Raw genomic sequence first — 17,500 nt, 5'->3', positions numbered from 1 at the left:
CCCACATCTATTGTATGACCAAAACGGTGGTAGAGCAATTATCAGACTTTCTCAAAAGTGCTAGTTTTGTCAACGTTTTGATCTGAATCATTGTAATAATAAGTAACCTTAAAACAGGGCTAAACATGCATTTTCCCTTTATTACTCCTTTAACTTCTATCCAGAGGTGGTGAACAGGAGTAGCGACTGACTCACCAGTCCACAGGGTTGTATGCGTGCTGCAGCAGGTAGGGGGATCTCTCTTTGGCCAGCCTGTTAGGGGGTCTCGGAGGGGTGGAAGGTGGACCTTGAGTCTCGGTCCCTGAAGCCATACTCCTACATGAATGCACAATTTTATTGACAGCTGTTTATTCTATAAAGTGTCAATTAACTCAGTATATACAATTATGACTCAAGCAGAATGCTAGTATTTTTCCAATGAGTATTTCCAGCCAGGCACATGCACTCATAGACCTCAATGGGGGCGAGGGACCTGCCTTTTTCGCCTCTCGTAGAGAAGTGCCTTTTTTCTGCAGGCTAAACCTTTTTTATAAATAAATACCTGTTGCGCAGAGCCAGCCCTGCATAACATATTTTGATTTAATCAAAATATCAGGTTGGAAAATAGTTTGTTAGTCCCGGACGATGCCCTACCTACCATCATCTCACACTATGACCGAAACAAACGCACCTGCACACGCATGTGATAGGCACTCGATAGTTGTGAGAGTCAGTCAGTCGAGTAAATGTCTTTTTGAGGCAGACACAGACATATTACAGCTATGTGGCCACTGGCTAACATTAGTACAGTAAACAATAAACATGTTCCATCCATCCATCTTCATCCACTTATCCGGGGTCGGGTCGCGGAGGCAGCAGCTCCAGCAGGGGGCCCCAGACATCCCTTTCCCTAGCAGCATCAACCAGCTCTGCCTGGGGAATCTTTAGCCGCTCACAGGCCAGTGCGGAGATGTAGTCCCGCCACCTACCCCGCGGCCTCCTCCCAGCCGGACACGCTTGGAACACCTCCCTAGGGAGGCGCCCAGGAGGCATCCTCACTAGATGCCCGAACCACCTCAACTGGCTCCTTTCGACGCAAAGGAGCAGCGGCTCTACTCCGAGTCTCTCCCGGATGACTGAACTTCTCACCCGATCTCTCAGGGAGACCCCAGCCACCCTCCGGAGAAAACTCATTTCGGCCGCTTGTATCTGTGATCTGTGACCCATCCTTCATGACCACAGGTGAGGGTGGGGACGAGGATAGACCGGTAGATCGAGAGCTTTGCCTTTTGGCTCAGCTCTCTTTTCGTCACAACAGTGCGGTAAAGCGACTGCAGAACCGCACCAGCTGCTCCGATTCTCCGGCCAAGCTCCCTCTCCATGGTTCCCTCACTCGTGAACAAGATCCCCAGATACTTGAACTCCTTCACTTGGGGTAAGGACTCATTTCCTACTTGGAGCGGACAGACCACCGGTTTCCTGCTGAGAACCATGGCCTCAGATTTAGAAGTGCTGATTCTCATCCCAGCCGCTTCACACTCAGTTGCGAATCTATCCAGAGAGTGCTGGAGGTCGCAGGCAGATGATGCCATCAGGACCACATCATCTGCAAATAGCAGCGACGTGATCCCCAGCTCAACGAACTGCAACCCCACCTCCGTGCGGCTACGCCTCGATATCCTGTCCATGAAAATCACAAACAGGATTGGTGACAAAGCGCAGCCCTGGCGGAGGCCAACCCCCACCGGAAAGGAAGACGACTTACTGCCGAGGACCCGGACACAGCTCTCGCTCTGGGTGTACAGGGATTGGATGGCCCTAAGTAGGGACCCCCTCAACCCATACTCCCGCATAACCCTCCACAAGACCTCTCAAGGGACCCAGTCGTAAGCCTTCTCCAAGTCCACAAAACACATGTAGACAGGTTGGGCAAACTCCCAAGCCCCCTCCAAGATCCTCGCGAGAGTGAAGAGCTGGTCAGTGGTTCCACGACCAGGACGAAATCCGCATTGTTCCTCTTCGATCTGAGGTTCGACTATCGGCCGGACCCTCCTTTCCAGCACCTTGGAGTACACTTTCCCTGGGAGGCTGAGTAATGTGATGCCTCTATAATTAGCACACACCCTCTGGTCGCCTTTTTTGAATATTGGGACCACCACCCCAGTCTGCCACTCCTTTGGCACTGACCCAGACTTCCACGCAATGTTAAAGAGGCGTGTCAACCAAGACAGCCCCTCAACACCCAGCGCCTTCGGCGTTTCAGAGCAATAAACATGTTAATTGTCCTTTTATAGTGATATATTGATGTGCTTTACCTTTTGCTAGTACTTGCCCTAATGTGAAAATGAGTCTCTCTCTCTTTCTCTCTCCCTCATGATTTTAATGTTGTCTTATTGTGTCGGTAGCTAGTTAGCTAATGTAGCCTAATATTAGTAGGTAACGTCAGCTCTCTCGCTCTCTGTGTCCAATTAAAGAAAATAGGCAAAATGTTCTCTAATATCGTCATTAAACGGTGCAATTTTGACTGTAGATTTCTACTAGATTACTGTAGGGTGATGCATCTTCAGTGGCAAACTATACCCCCCCCCCACACACACACACACACACACACACATACACACACACACTATTTGTGGCTAGTAGTAGCCTACTTTGTTTATTAATTTACATTATATATTTTGCTAATGAAGTTAAATGTGCTGCGCACGCCGCACAACGTAACGTTCTACATCGTGGAGCTACGCCCCATAGGGGGGCGCTAGCGCTCCTATTGGTAACCCATGTTGGCATGCCAACAACCAATCTGAAGATAAAAACATGTACTCTTATCGTCCTAACCAATCACAGACCCCCCACCTACTATAAAGGTGGCTAAACCCCAGCAATCTGCTCTCCCATTTTCAGACGAGCTTTCAAGCAGCTGAAGGAAACCTTTCTGAGATGAAGAAGACTAAGAAGAGCGAGAAGAGCGAGAAGAGCGGCGGCGACCTACCTCGGAGGGACTCCGGCGCTGGATCCCCGATGGACGTCCCCGCCCCTCCTCTTCTGGAAGAAGATGCCCCGCGGGTCGAGGACTGCGGCTGTGGTGCCTTGGACCCGGAGGACCGCCACGACCGGTGTGTGGCGTGCCTGGGGAAGAGCCACGCCGAAGAGGGAGTTTCTCCCAACCCGCCGTGCTCCCAGTGCGCGCTGCTGCCCTCTGAATTCAGGCGTGCCCGCCTGGACTTCTGGCGCGCACGGAGTGCCGTCCCCTGTCCTCTCCCCTCCTGCGAGTCCGAGCCTTCCGACGACGACTCTGGGGATTGTAGTGACTCGGAGGACAGTGGGGAGTTGCCCGCCTCTCAGGGCCCCTCCCCACGCACGGGCTCATCTGTGTCTGGCTCCGAGCCCCCCGCCGGCGGCGAGGGCGGCCCCCCAGACGATGAGCCCCGGGATTCCGGTGGGGCCAAGCCGCTCGTATTCCGGAGGGTGTTCCCCGGTATACTTGAGCGCGCGGCGGTCTCCATCGGAATTCCCCTCCCGTCAGAGCCTGAGGCGAATTGCACCAACCTCTGGGGCATTTCTTGCTTCGAGCTCTCGACGCGGAGAATCAAGCGGCCCCTCCCGGTCATGGAACATATCGACAAGTTTGTCGAGAGTACCTGGGTGGCGCCCCTCGAGCAGGCTAAGGCCCCGGTTCGCGCCTGGATTGAAGCCACGCGTGTGGCCGGCTATGAACGCGACATCTCCGGTGGCGTCCCGGCGCTCGAGCCCTCCTTTGCCGCCCACTTCGCTCCTGGTGCGGCGGCGTGGAGCAATACCAAGAAGCCTCAGCTTCCCGGGGCGCGAGACCGACAGGCGGCTACCCTCTCGGACCGCATGTATGTCCTCGCTGCCCAGGCCACGGCCGCCGTCTCCTCCATCTCCATCCTGGTCACTACCCTGGCATCGGAGTTGAGCAGCGGCGCCTCGCCATCGCCCGAACGGGTTCCCGACCTCCAGGCTGCGGCTGGAGCGGCCATGCAGCTCTGCCAGGCTGCCGCGATCTGCACTGGCCGCGTCATGGCTAACGCTGTCGTGCACCATCGCCTGCTGTGGCTGGGCGTCTCCTCGGTGAACGACACAGCTCGCACGGCTCTGCTGAACGCCCCCATCTACCGGTCCGGGCTGTTCGGCTCTGCCGCCGGCGAAACCCTGGAACGCCTCGGCAGGGTTGAGGAGCAGTCCAAGCTGGTGGCCAGGCATCTCGGGGTCCAGAGGTCCCAGTCTGCTGCCTCCCGTGCCCCCGTAAAGAGGAGGAAGAGGACGGCGAGGTCCGCCCCTCCGAGGGCTGCCCCCGGTCCCCCTCCCGCGAGCCAGCGGTCCGCTCAGGCTCCCCATGCTCCTTCCACCGCTCGCCAAGGTCCTGCTCCGCGGTGGAAGAGGAAGAAGCCCGGCGCTAATGCGTGACAATTAACGTCTGCTCAGGCTGCTATTGTTCACGATGGCCCTCCCCTCACGTTAGAGGCTGGTTGTGGTCCCTGTATTAGGGGTTCGCACAATAAAGAGCGTGTTCATTTGTACACCGGTGGTCACTTGTGTCATTTCCATGCTCGACAGTCTGATGCTATGATTAATGTGTCTCTGGGTTCTGGTTCTGAGATGGTTGCGCCTGCCCCTCCGCTCTCTGCCGAGAGAATTAAGTCGGTGGAGGGTAGCGCTGTTCTGCCCCGTTATCACTCAAGTAGACTACGGGCCAGTTCATCCACTCAGTTGGCTAGCGCTAGCCTGGCTACTCTTCCTACCCCGGCGGGGATATCAAGGAAGTTTGTCGGGCAGCCTTCCCTCTCTACGGGTCAGCTTTCGGTAGCTAGACTTTCCGTTTCCAAGAGGAGGGCTCGACATAGAGTTAATCCTGTGTCTCGCTTGGTGTGTAATACTGGGAAGGCGTTCTCTGCTACTTCTACGGTGAGCGCAGGTATTCGTGTACCGCACCATCGTGAACGGCTGGGAAATGAAGCCCCTGTGTCTCGTTCGACTAAGCTACTCTCGCACACAGCCCGAGAGACGGTTGATGTCGTTAGGACCGTTGAGCGAACTTCGTTTGAAATTGAGCGCTCGCTCTGCTATATTTCAAATTTGAATGCTCGTACGTCATTGGTTTCCCCCGTTGCGCTGCATCGGGATGGGTCGTCTGCCTCATTTGCATATGGGAGCAAGATTCCCCGACTTTTCTCGGCAAGTTCAAAGGCGTCTGCCTCCACACAGCCTGAGTCTATGTCGGCGGCGGCCTCATTTGCATACAATGACAGGGCTCCGCTACTTCAGCCGTCTGCCTCATTTGCATATGAGAGCGATGCTCCCTTTCCTTGCGTTGTGAGCGATACAAGGGCTACCGCTGCACAGGTTAAGTCGGTGGCCTCTTCGTGTGCATACACTAACGCGGCCCCACTCTCTGCAGAGATGCTAGTTGGTTTTCACAGCAGCTCTCGGGCTACTTTCGGGCTTACGTCTCCAGGCTCTGGAGGACGTTTACACTGTACTGACATTGATGTTGCCCCCACTTCGAGTAAGTCGGTGTGTGATGTCAGTGTCTGCGGTTCGCCTCCCTTTCATATGCGGCCCCCCTTGGACTGCGGCAGCCCCCACGGGTGGGGAGGTGCCAGCGGTGGCGGTCGGGGCCGTTCTAGAATACGATCGCTTTCTGGCGAACGTCCCGCGCACGGCGGCGGGCCCTCTCTCGCTATGCAGAGTGGCGTGGATGCGGTTGCCATGCCTCCCTCGCTGGCTGTTTCGCATCCTGTCATCGGGGTATGCGATTCAGTTTATCGCCCACCCTCCGTCCTTCACCGGGGTGGTGGAGACTGTGGTCTCGGGTCCGCGGCAGGAGAGCGCTCTCCAGTCGGAGATAGCGGAGCTCCTATCCAAGGAGGCGATAGCGGTGGTTCCACCGAGCCGCTCGGGGGCGGGATTTTACTCTCGTTACTTCCTCGTTCCGAAGCGGACAGGGGGGATGCGTCCCATCCTCGACCTGCGCCTTCTGAACAAATGCGTAGCCAAACGGCATTTTCGTATGCTCACAGTGAGGCACCTGTTGGACTCCGTTCTCCAGGGAGACTTCTTCACGAGCATAGATCTGAAGGACGCATACTTTCATGTTCCCATCAGAGAGGGTCACAGAAAGTTTCTGCGTTTTGCCGTCCAGGGTGTGGCTTACGAGTACACCAGGCTCCCGTTCGGTTATGCGCTGGCTCCTCTGGTGTTTTCCAAGTGCCTGGAAACGGCGATTCTACCGCTGAGGCGCGAGGGCATCAGAGTGCTCGCCTACCTGGACGACCTTCTGATCCTCGCCTCGTCGGCCGCTCAGGCCAGGTCGCACACCTCCCGGCTTGTGACTCATCTCACAGGCTTGGGTTTCGCCATCAATTGGGAAAAGAGCACGCCGCGCCCGTCTCAGTCTGTGATTTATCTGGGTCTCAGCTTGGACTCTGTCTCGATGCGCGCGTCCCTGGCGGCGCCGAGGCGCGATGCTCTGGCCCGGGCACTCTCTATCTGCCTGCCAGGGAGGGTGGTCACGGCTCTGACGGTGATGCGTTTGCTGGGCTTAATGTCATCGGCCCACGCGGTGGTTCCGCTGGGCCTCCTGCACATGCGTGGCTTACAACGTTGGTTCGCACGTCTTCATCTGAATGTCAGCAGGGACAAATTCAAGATGGTGACGTTGCCCGGGTCCCTGGCTACGGACCTGGTTTCCTGGAGGAACCCGCGCATCATCGCGCGTGGTGTCCCTCTAGGCAGGGTGTCGTTCCGCGTACCGATTTTCACGGACGCTTCCCTCTCCGGCTGGGGAGGGACGTGCCTGTCCCAAGCCGTGGGGGGCCGTTGGCCTCCTGGCGAGAACAGGCACATCAATCTCCTGGAACTGGAGACTGTGTTGCTGGTTCTTCGGCACTTTGCACCTGCGCTGAGGGGGCTCCCTGTGCTAGTGCGCTCGGACAACCGTGCCACGGTAGCCTACATCAACCGTCAGGGTGGTGTCCGCTCAGTGGCTCTTCATCGCGCGGCGGTGAGGTTGTGGCTGTGGGCGAGCTCCAATTTGAGCTCCCTCCAGGCTCAGCACATTCCGGGCCATTTGAATGTCGGCGCCGACCTCATGTCGAGGGGCGGGCCGCGCCACGACGAGTGGAGGCTGCATCCTCAGATTGTGTCACATCTTTGGGCGCGCTTCGGTCGTGCGAAGGTGGACCTGTTCGCCACGAGGGAGAATGCTCACTGTCCTCTTTGGTTCTCTCTGAGTCGGACGGACAGCCCCCCGCTGGGAGTGGACGCCTTTGCGCACACCCCTTGGCCGGAGGGCCTGCTCTATGCCTTCCCCCCAGTGGCGATCATTCCTATGCTGTTGACCAGAATACGGTCCGAGCGTCGGACAGTGATCCTGGTTGCGCCAGACCGTCCCAGTGCGCGATGGTTCGCGGAACTGGTGGCTCTGGTTCAGGTTCGCCCTTGGCTCATTCCGTACGGGCGGGATGCCCTGTCCCAGGCGGGCGGCACGATACAGGCCCCCCCGGTTCTGGGTCAGCGCTTGGTGGCCTGGTTACTGAACGGCGCAGATTAGCTCGGAGGGGTCTCTCCGCGGCTGTGATCAGCACTATTCAGAGCGCGCGTGCTGGCTCTACTTCTAAGCTGTACGCTGGGAAGTGGGAGTCTTTCGTGCGTTGGTGTGATGGGGATGATGTAGATCCGGAGACCTGCTCAGTTGAGGCAGTGCTCTCCTACCTGCAACATCTGTTGGACCTGGGGCTTGCTGCCTCCACCATTAGGGTGTATGCGGCTGCTATTTCGGCATGCCATGAGGGGTTTGCTAGGACTACGGTCTTTGCTCACCCTCTGGTCAGGCGTTTTTTGACGGGTGTGGTCCGGCTTAGGCCACCTGTCAGAGCCTTGGCCCCCCAGTGGGATCTGTCTCTGGTTTTGGACGCACTGTGCAAGGTGCCGTTCGAGCCTTTGGAGCAGGTTGATCTCAGATGGATGTCTATCAAAACGGCATTGCTCCTCGCATTATCCTCGGGTAAGCGAGTGAGTGATCTGTGTGCGCTGTCGACGCAGCCGGGCTGCCTCACCATCACTGGGGACGGCAGTAAGGCCGTTCTGAGGCCCAACCCGGTTTTCCTGCCCAAGGTGGTTAGGCACTCTTATAGTGCTAGGCCTCTGGAGCTGCGCGCCTTTTCTCCTCCTCCGCACTGCTCGGTGGAGGGCGCCCGGTTGCATCTCTTGTGCCCGGTCCGTGCGCTCTCTGTTTACATCAGGCGCACGGCCTCGTTCAGGACCACGCCTCAGCTGCTCGTATGCTACGGTGCGGGCAAGCTGGGCTCCCCCCTTTCCAAGCAGCGCCTCTCTCGCTGGCTTTGTGAGGGCATCTCTGCTGCGTATACCGCGGCAGGTCGCCCTTTGCCTGGCCGGGTGCGCGCGCACTCCACTAGAGGTGTTGCCGCTTCGGTTGCGCTCTTTCAAGGGGTGTGTGTGGAGGATATCTGTGCGGCGGCGTCCTGGGCGTCGCCGTCGCCTTTTATCCGCTTCTATCTACTGGATGTGCCATCTAGCTCCCTGGCGGACTCTGTCCTGAGTTTCGCTGCTAGGGCCACGCCCTGAGATGGCGTGGCTGTGTTGGTCGGTACTCCCGGCCAGTTTTACTTGCATGTTTATGCGGCTTGACCATTGTTCCGCCCCCTGTCCGGGGTGCGCGGCCTTTGGTTTTGAGCTCCTGGTGGACACCAGGGGACCCTTGCGTTCCGTTTGTGGTCCTTTGCCTCGTCCGCCCGTCTTATTGCCTGACCGGCCCTCCGTTGGGGTTCGGGTGGAGGGAGTTGCACTTTACTACTGTGTGGTGCTTGTGTACTCCCTTGCCTCCAGTGGGTTGATGTTTTTATGTCGGCCTGGCCCGCGTACATTGTGGGCATCGCTGGAGCTCCGCCTGTTACCAATAGGAGCGCTAGCGCCCCCCTATGGGGCGTAGCTCCACGATGTAGAACGAAGGTTACGTATTGTAACCCCAGTTCTACGAGTGGAGCGGAGCCCCATAGGGTTTTTTCCGGGCCCTGCCTCTAGCTTTCTAGCTCGTCTGACTTAGTGTGGGAGAGCAGATTGCTGGGGTTTAGCCACCTTTATAGTAGGTGGGGGGTCTGTGATTGGTTAGGACGATAAGAGTACATGTTTTTATCTTCAGATTGGTTGTTGGCATGCCAACATGGGTTACCAATAGGAGCGCTAGCGCCCCCCTATGGGGCTCCGCTCCACTCGTAGAACTGGGGTTACAATACGTAACCTTCGTTATGTCGCCCCTGCCCCTGTCCCTAGCCATCTTCTGATCAAGCCGAGCAATATAGCGACGGTTCCTCCCACCACCACGCCCACCTTGACAGTGTTGTCTAATCTGACAGTGCTACCCTGCTAGCATGCCTGCTAAAAACATTAGCACTAGCTAGCTAAGGAGCTGACAGGTTATAGCTGGCAAGTAAATAACATAACTGGGACATACAGTAGTACGTCTTGACAGTTTAGCCATAGGCGCTAGTATACTGTGAGCTAGCGGTGACACACTTGCTTACCATTTGAAATTGAGCTTATTAATACGTTTGACCGATAGTGAATGGCAGCGAGCTAGCTAGCACTACTAGCATTATCTGCACGAAAGAGAGAGACCATTCAGCGAACCCCCTTGGTCAGTGGTTACAGAGGTCTGTTTTATGCACATCAACTGAAAAGAAAACATTCACCTGGACTGGCAATAAACGAATCAATATATTTTGCTGGCTATCATTACACAACTACCAGTTTGCCAGCTAAGTAGTGCCAGCATGCATTTGGCAATAAAGTATTTGGTTCCAGTCATAGTACCTGAAGTAATAGACGGTCGTTCGGGGGTCAGAAGCGGGTACTTCGCACTGGGCTGGAGGGGTGGCTGTGATGGCAGTACTATCCTGGGTAACGTTACTCTCTGTTCCCAAGCGATACAGGCGAGTTGGGTCAACGCGACTATTTTTTTAGGTCCGCCTCCATGTTTTATAATACGTTTTATTTTATTTTATAAGACTGTTATAACATTAATTCAATATTGCTGACTCACTCTGATTCACTCAATTTACTGCTGTATCACTCTGACGTTGCCTACTAATGTTATGTTACCCCACGAGTCTTGGTCTCGCTGAGTGGATTTGGCCTCATGGTGACACTGTTGGAGAGTTCACTATTTGACCATTTCACACAGAACCAAATCAGTCCCCTTAAAGTGACCCAAACGTGGACCAACAGAAAGGGTAAAACTTTATTTGAAGGGGTGTGCATAAGACATGACACTGTCATAACGCTGTCATGACACTGTCATAACAATAACATGAGTCATGACACATGCAGAATCTTTATGAATGTTTATGATTGTTGTCATGAAGTGTCAATCGGTCAATTATGTCAATTTAATGCAAAGCTGACATTGTTTGAAATGTCTTTATGACAACTTGACATTAACCAAGACGACTTAACATGTCACTGTCTTTGTTATGACAACTTGGCATGACAACATAACCTGTCATAAATGTGACATACTGTAGCACGCCTAATTATCAAAAAGGCGTCTGCATAAGTCATGACATTATCATAACAATGACATGACACATGAAGTAATCTTTATGAATGTTTATGACTGTTGTCATGAAGTGTCATTTGGTCAATTATGTCAGTTTTAATAAAAGTTACATTGTTTGAAATGCCTTTGTTATGAAAGCTTGATATTAACCAAGACGACATAACCTGTCATAAGCGTGACATACTGTACTGTAGCAAGCCTAATTATCAAACTTAATGAAACTTTTTTTCATAGACAGCTTGAGTTTATGTTGTCTGGGGTAATGTTGTTGGTCTGATTGGTATGACAATCTTGGTCAAGTTGTCATAACATGACAATGTCAACTTTGCATAAAAAATCACAGAATTGACAGAATGACACGTAATGACAACATGCATAAAGATTATTCATGTGTCAGTTATGCACACCCCTTCCAATTGTTACCCTTAAGGCGTTTACGAATTGTTATGTAATGCAATAACTGAATAACAATGAATGTTGAATAAATGCTGAAATGATTGTGTTCATTATGATCTTACCACCAGAGTAATAGAACCGTTGTTTTCATAGAACAATAGCAGGACTAATATATCTGTCCCATGACCAAGGGACACCACAGACAGTCTCGCATCTGCGCTTAATTGTGCCATACTGCACAAAATAATTCTGAAAGTGAGTGCAGTATCCTCTGACCATACTCGTTCAGTAAGCTACCATGACTTCAATAGCCTCGCGTCACCAGTCTCTCCTCGGGGATGACTTCAATAGTAGGAGAGCTCCAATGTCGTGTCACGTGATCTGTATGGTACACCTTGAGGCCGAGAAATTAATGCAAAAGCGGAGGACTCAGAGCTCAGATCAGTGAAACCCCGATGTGAGACCACCCCCGGTTGCCTTCAGAGGGTCTGATCTCGTTTGGGAACACTGGGGTCTTGTGATAGAGCGGAACAGTATACAGAGCGAGACGAACGTAAAGCTGTCATACACTAGCGAGCAGGCTACTTTAGCTAGCAACCTGCTGCTGAGAAATACAGCAGCAGGTTGCTAGCTCCGTTAGCCGTGTACCTTATTTGCCACAAGAAATACAATTTTCATGGTGAAACTGTAGTGAAATACCGAAAGACACTGACTATTACCTCCACTCGATCGCCACCATTAGTATTGTCAATAGCATGCCCTTGCCTCAACGAGGTCACGGTGAGCTAACGATAGCTAAATGACCATCTTGTAATCAGTCTTGTTTGTTTCTCTACTCAAGTCAAGTCACAGAAGTAACGTTATGTAGCTATGCATTAAATGCCATAATGATATCTAGTAGGCTAGTCATCATTTTGCTCATTGCTGAAGTGAAGAAATTCATAAGATTGAATTAGAAAAGGATATAGGTGACTTCTGTAGGCGTACATCATGAGATGGAAAGGGGTTGGTAGTTTTGTGGCCACCCTACCTGAAGCAGTAGGGGGTCGCTCGGGGACTCAAAAGCGTGGATTTGTCACTGGATGGGAGGGGTAAGCGTGCGATGCCCCTGTCCGGGGTATGCGTGGTACTCTCTGCTCCGAATAAACTGATACTTAGCAGGCGAGCTTGGTCAAAACGGCTATTTTGAGTCGACGATCTCCTCCATGCCAGTCTTAACATCTTAATCCAATTGCTGACTCAATCTGACTGACGGTGCCTACTAGAAACCAGTTTACACGCAGCACAAAATTATGCAACTCCTCTCCAGTCTGGGACTCAGAGAAGCTAGATACGGTTTATCCTCACGGTGGCACTGTTGGACAGAGCATAAGAGGGTACCAAAGACTGGGTAACACAGTGAAGAGACGGAGATCATCTGAGTTGATGCGAGTTAATTTAGCCTCTGAAAGATTACATTATTACGATTTTGGCCTCATGGTGACTGTTGGAAAGCATAAGAGGGCACCATAATGGCAACTATGGGATGAGAAAGTTCATGGTGAAGAAGTGTAGCCTATTTCACATCAGTGGAGTAATTAAGCCTTTGCAAGTGTTCAATCAGACAACAAATGAAATGCATACACCAGAACTCATTTAATTTCACTTTCCAAGTGTGCAAATTGGGCAATACAAGTTTGGCACAAGTCTAAAAACTACCTCACAGTTTCTCATTGAGCTTGATAACCGTGGAGACTCCACCATCACAGAGTTGGAGCAAATTATGTTGATGGACGTTCTGTCCGATCCTGGGGGTCTGTTCTTCCACCCACTCCAGCAGCTTGTCAAGACCCTTCAGGGTCACCTCACGAAAGGAGCCGCACACGTTTTAAATTGTTCTTTGACATTACAAAGCAGATTCAGATTCAGTCTGCAGACAAAGACACTGTCAAACACAAAGACACAGAGGCTGTACTGACTCAATACCCCAAAGATGGGGTTGACTATTGTCCACATACAAACACTACTACTGTACAGTCAGTTCACACACTGCACAGGTTTCCTGTAGTATAATGTAGATGCCACTAACTTGGTCTTCCGTGGTTAAGCTTCTGATTCAGTAGATGACCTTCTCCAGGCCCAGAGTTTTGCCGTAGTATAGTGTATACGATCCCACAGCTCCGGCTTCTGACTGATGGCTCTTCGGAAATCGTATGAGACAATGACCTGCTTCTACAGGTACTATAGCAACTCTTCAGGGTAGGAGTGTCCTACAGTATGTGTGTGTGTGTGTATGGATTCTCCATAAGAGATTGGTTGAATGAAGCAGAACCCTTCATAACTAGGGCTGGGTTAAAAAAAAATGATTAATTGATTCTGAATCAAATGATTCAGAATTGATTCATGAATCCCAAAATCGATCTTTTATTTAATGAAGGAATGAATAGTTCATTAATCAATTCAATGATTCATTCATTCATTTTTGGAAACCAGTATTGATACCCAGCCCTAGTATTGATGTGTTGCATAACTTGGCAGTCATGTAATTAAGGTTACAGCAAAAAAAACAGGTTTTAGTAACACTAACCAAATCGATACTGAATCGAATCAAATCGTGATAATCGATTCTGAACCTTGTGAATCGGAATCGTATCGATTCTTGAAATTTGAATCGATACCCAGCCTGTGTGCTCTAACCTCTTCATGTTAACTGCAGGTCAGAGAAGGCATGCCATTACACACCCTAGCAGTAAAATCTCCAGTCTCTCCTCCGCAATTAAACTGAAGTAATTTGTAACTCGTGAAATGTACCTAACTATCATTGTCCACTAGACATTTGGGTTTTCATAAAAATGTCATGATACTGTTGTAACAGTGAGGAAATACTGTAAAGATTTTTTTTCAAAGATGAACCTCTGATTTTGCAAATCATTTTCTCTTTTGGTTGAGTGCTGCACCTTCCTTCCCGGCAGCCTGTACTACCTCATTCCTACACCTGCTAGGCCTGTGGGGAAATTCCACAACTTTATTATTGTAGGCTACAACAGTACTTCCTTCTCTTTCGTCAAATGTGTAGAACCGACATGCCTCTCGTAGACTGTGTATCTCAGACAGGGAGCAAGTAGGTGGTCCCTCCTTGTCTCCGGAATGAAGCTGATTTGATTTGCTTTCAGAATCAGATGTTTTTGCCAGGTAGATTTTTACACATAGGAATTTCTTCTGGTCAGTTGGTGCATAACAGTGATGAATAAACAACAATAGACAGGGTGCAGGGACTAGACAGGACAGTGCAAAGACAGGACAGTGCAAATGACAAAATACAAAATGGTGACTGGGTTGACATCCAGTATATGTACAATATGTTAATGTATCTTGATATGTTCCCTGATCATATCAAGGCAAATTGACATTTATATGAGTGGTACAACTCTCTTTGTAAAGCATAAACAAAAGACCTCTCAAGATGATGCTATTCATTTTATTCTTTGGCGGGAACATTGATCATTATGCCTTTACGATATTTCACCTCCAGAAATAAAAAAGACTGTAGAATGCATTGTGGATCTTCGTGGCAGGTCTGGGTTTGATTATCTAGCCTGGGCCAGACCCACCATGTTCTGGGCTCTGCTGAAGATGGAATAGTACTCCCTGAGGAACACGTCTCCCAGGATCCACAGGTCGGAGCCAGTATTTCCGAAACCGGTACGGCAGAGAGAGTACTTGAACTGTACATATACGTGAGAAAGAAAAGTAGTTATGCAAGAAAGACTGAATGGTTTCCTATAAACGATGAGGATACACACCTGCACACACACACACACACACACACACACACTTGGTAGGCATCTCACCAGGAGGATGTAGGCGGTTGCAGGAAGAGTAAAGGCATGTCCATGGATGTTGAAGGTTACCTCAGGCATGCTGGTAATGTCATCACAGTCCACGACATGCTGAGAGAGATGTGGAATGACAGATATGGACAAAGGTGGTAGTTTTTTTTACATGGCCAATTGGATAGTACTCTGACTTGCGGTAGAACTTGCTGATCAAGTCAGGTGACCGGCGGTGCTTACATCTTTGCCCAGGGGGAGAGCGCCCACCATTTGATTGATTTTGGCAATACCACCCTTGTCTCCCAAGATAAAAGAGGTGCCAGTGTCCACAATAGCCTGGCAGCCGCCCTGGCAAGCCACAACCTTGCCATGGACAGTGACACTGCAATAGTAAACACACAGATTACTTGGCTTGCTGCTGGTGGGGTTAGGTTAGTATCCCTCTGTCATTATCTCTTACCAAAGAGCAAAACATGGTCTGGCCTGAAACAGAGGATACCAGCTGCCTTTGTTAGCCTTTATAAACGTCTGCAATATTGCATAGCCATAGTGATCTGTCCACACAGTGATTTGTACACACAGTATTGTACCTGTCTAGAGTGATCTGCCAGTAGGTCTTAGAGGACAGGGGGATCCAGGTGATAGGGCCCGTGTAGTGATGGTGGTCAACACCCCCAAAGGTCACCATGCTGCCCCTCTCTGAGTATCTGGAGAGAGAGAGAGAGGGAGAGAGAGATTAACAAATCCTGATTGATAATATCCTCCCTCAGTGGCTCCAGCCATCAGCCTGTCCATGTCCCCACCTGCTCAGGTAGAAAGAGAAGGTGTCCTGGTTGATGAGATTCTGGCTCATCATGTTGTCAAAGACGGGCATGACTCCGGAGGCATGCAGATGAGGGTAGGCCAGCCCCAGGATACCATCAGCCTTCATGTGGGCCATGAACGGAGCCTCGCTCTGACTCAGGCCAAACAGCTGGTTCTGGACCTTGATCCCACCCACCTGTGGAGAGACAGGGGGATAGGTGGAAATCGGTATTCACAACTGCAGTCCAAATGTACAGGTTCTACTGTACACTAGTATTTCATTTCATTGCACTGAAACCTACGCGACACCGGCAATACTGTATGTTCTCCACCTGCTGAACTGTACTGTAACTGGTGTTACATACAGTAGTGTTCCTTACCACAACAGTGTCGTGAGCAAGAAAACCAGTCATGCTGCCAGTACTATAGGACACGTAGAGTCTCATGACGGCGTCTCTGAAGGTTCGACTCTTGGAGGGGTCGAACTTCCTGTGTTTGTCTAAGAGAGGTGTGATGTTTAGCATAGACCCTTCATGTTTTTAATCACAGACCAAGTGGCATGTCGCATGTCGTGTGTGTGTGTATGTGTGTGTGTGTGTGTGTGCGTGCGTGCGTAGTCTCGGTACATACCACATGATCGGCTTTTGCAGTAGATAGAAGGTACCCACAGAGGGGTAGAACCCGTGTCGAAGATAACTCTGAAGAACTGGGGAGGAGTTCCGATGGAGATCACTCCATAGTAGCTCAGCTAGGAGAAAACCAAAACAAACGTCAATATTCCACTGTCATGTCAAATGTGAAACTGCATGGCAGGAAGCCAAACCTCGGTCTTTACGTCAAAGTCGTTGGTCAGAGGCTCGTTGCCGTAGAAGCGTTTATCGAACTTGGCGGAGGCGTTAGAGGGGTACTTCTCCCGGTACTCTTCCCAAAGACCCTGCTCCTCCAGGTTCTCCCTGGCACTCCTCCCCTTGATCAGTGGCACCCTGGAGGGGACCATACAGGGGGGGGCGGGGGCAACGTCATCAGTTCATTTCCTAGCTAAAGCAAGAATATTTCCGTTCACTCCCACGTTTGGAGAAAAACATCATCAAAGTCATTGATAGATATTTGCTCTCCAGTCCTCTCAATCCTCTTATCCTCTTAACATACAGTACTGTAGTATTTCAGGGGACAGTTGTTAAAAGATTCCTCCTGTTCCAAAAAACACTCTTCTGGTTCTGAATCTGTACCCCGTACAGCCACCGTTCTGTAGAGAGCTCTACGTCTGTTCCCCAGTTCAACCCACAGTACAAGAGAGTGGTGAGGGTCACTTACTGAACGAGGCACGCAGATAGTGCCACCGTGGCACATAGAACGATGGCCCACCTCATGACGCCTGCTCTGGTCTGCTGTCAACCGTCCAACCTGTCACCTGTCAATCCGACGAACCCCAGATCAATCAAACTCAACGAGTAGAGCATATTGTACTGGTGCCCATACAGCCCAGTATCAGCAACCATCAGGTCTGACCGGTGTGTGTTGTGTCTGTACATGTCCTCCAGCTGTCCTCCAGTCGCCCAGCCAATCATTATGAACTCAATGCTAAAGTAGTACTTACAGACTTAAGGTCAGCTCTACAGTACGTCTTTCAGGACACTTACCTTCCAGACAACTTCCAGAGTATTGTGCTCATTCGACTCCTGTGAACTGGAAGTCTCAATAGTCCTGTCACTTACCTCTCCCAAACAGACTGAAAAATAATGCCACCCACCGAACTGTCCTCATTTTCTTCTGAGAATGACGATTATGAGGTTTCCCATAAATGGTCACACCCACTGACATTTTTTTGTGTCACATACTGGTTCAGCTCCTGCTTCCGACCCTCCCGTCCTACCTTGCACGACCACATAGCTAGACATCTGATATGGATTTT

At 51.1% G+C, this 17,500-nt stretch overlaps 2 protein-coding genes across 4 annotated transcripts in view; both read right to left on the bottom strand.

Annotated features, from left to right (window-relative positions):
* Nucleotides 1-12,083, bottom strand: part of spata20 (spermatogenesis associated 20) — a 45,757-nt gene extending 33,674 nt beyond the window's left edge. The window contains exons 1-2 of one of the 3 annotated variants that reach the window (XM_084456502.1): nt 12,003-12,083; nt 196-315 (exon numbers count right to left, since the gene is read on the bottom strand). In XM_084456502.1, coding sequence (XP_084312628.1) covers nt 196-311 — 116 coding nt within the window. In that variant the 5' untranslated portion in view covers nt 312-315; nt 12,003-12,083. Of the gene's footprint in view, nt 1-195; nt 316-9,831; nt 9,931-11,691; nt 11,748-12,002 lie in introns of those variants that run through there. The other 2 variants (XM_084456501.1, XM_084456503.1) reach the window with 2 other exon arrangements.
* A 588-nt stretch (nt 12,084-12,671) lies between these two features.
* LOC311323787 (pepsin A-like) lies at nt 12,672-16,958 on the bottom strand (the record flags this gene model as incomplete). Its single annotated transcript, XM_084456086.1, has 10 exons — nt 12,672-12,803; nt 14,563-14,676; nt 14,803-14,901; nt 15,025-15,166; nt 15,375-15,491; nt 15,588-15,784; nt 15,969-16,087; nt 16,219-16,336; nt 16,424-16,571; nt 16,903-16,958. The coding sequence occupies 10 exons, from the start codon at nt 16,956-16,958 to the stop codon at nt 12,672-12,674; spliced, it is 1,242 nt and encodes a 413-aa protein (XP_084312212.1).
* Between the last annotated feature and the right edge of the window lie 542 nt (nt 16,959-17,500).

The sequence above is a fragment of the Borostomias antarcticus genome, assembly GCF_949987555.1.
Source record: "Borostomias antarcticus genome assembly, chromosome: 22".
Classification (NCBI taxonomy): Eukaryota; Metazoa; Chordata; class Actinopteri; order Stomiiformes; family Stomiidae; genus Borostomias; species Borostomias antarcticus.
This window is presented reverse-complemented; position numbering and strand designations above follow the sequence as displayed.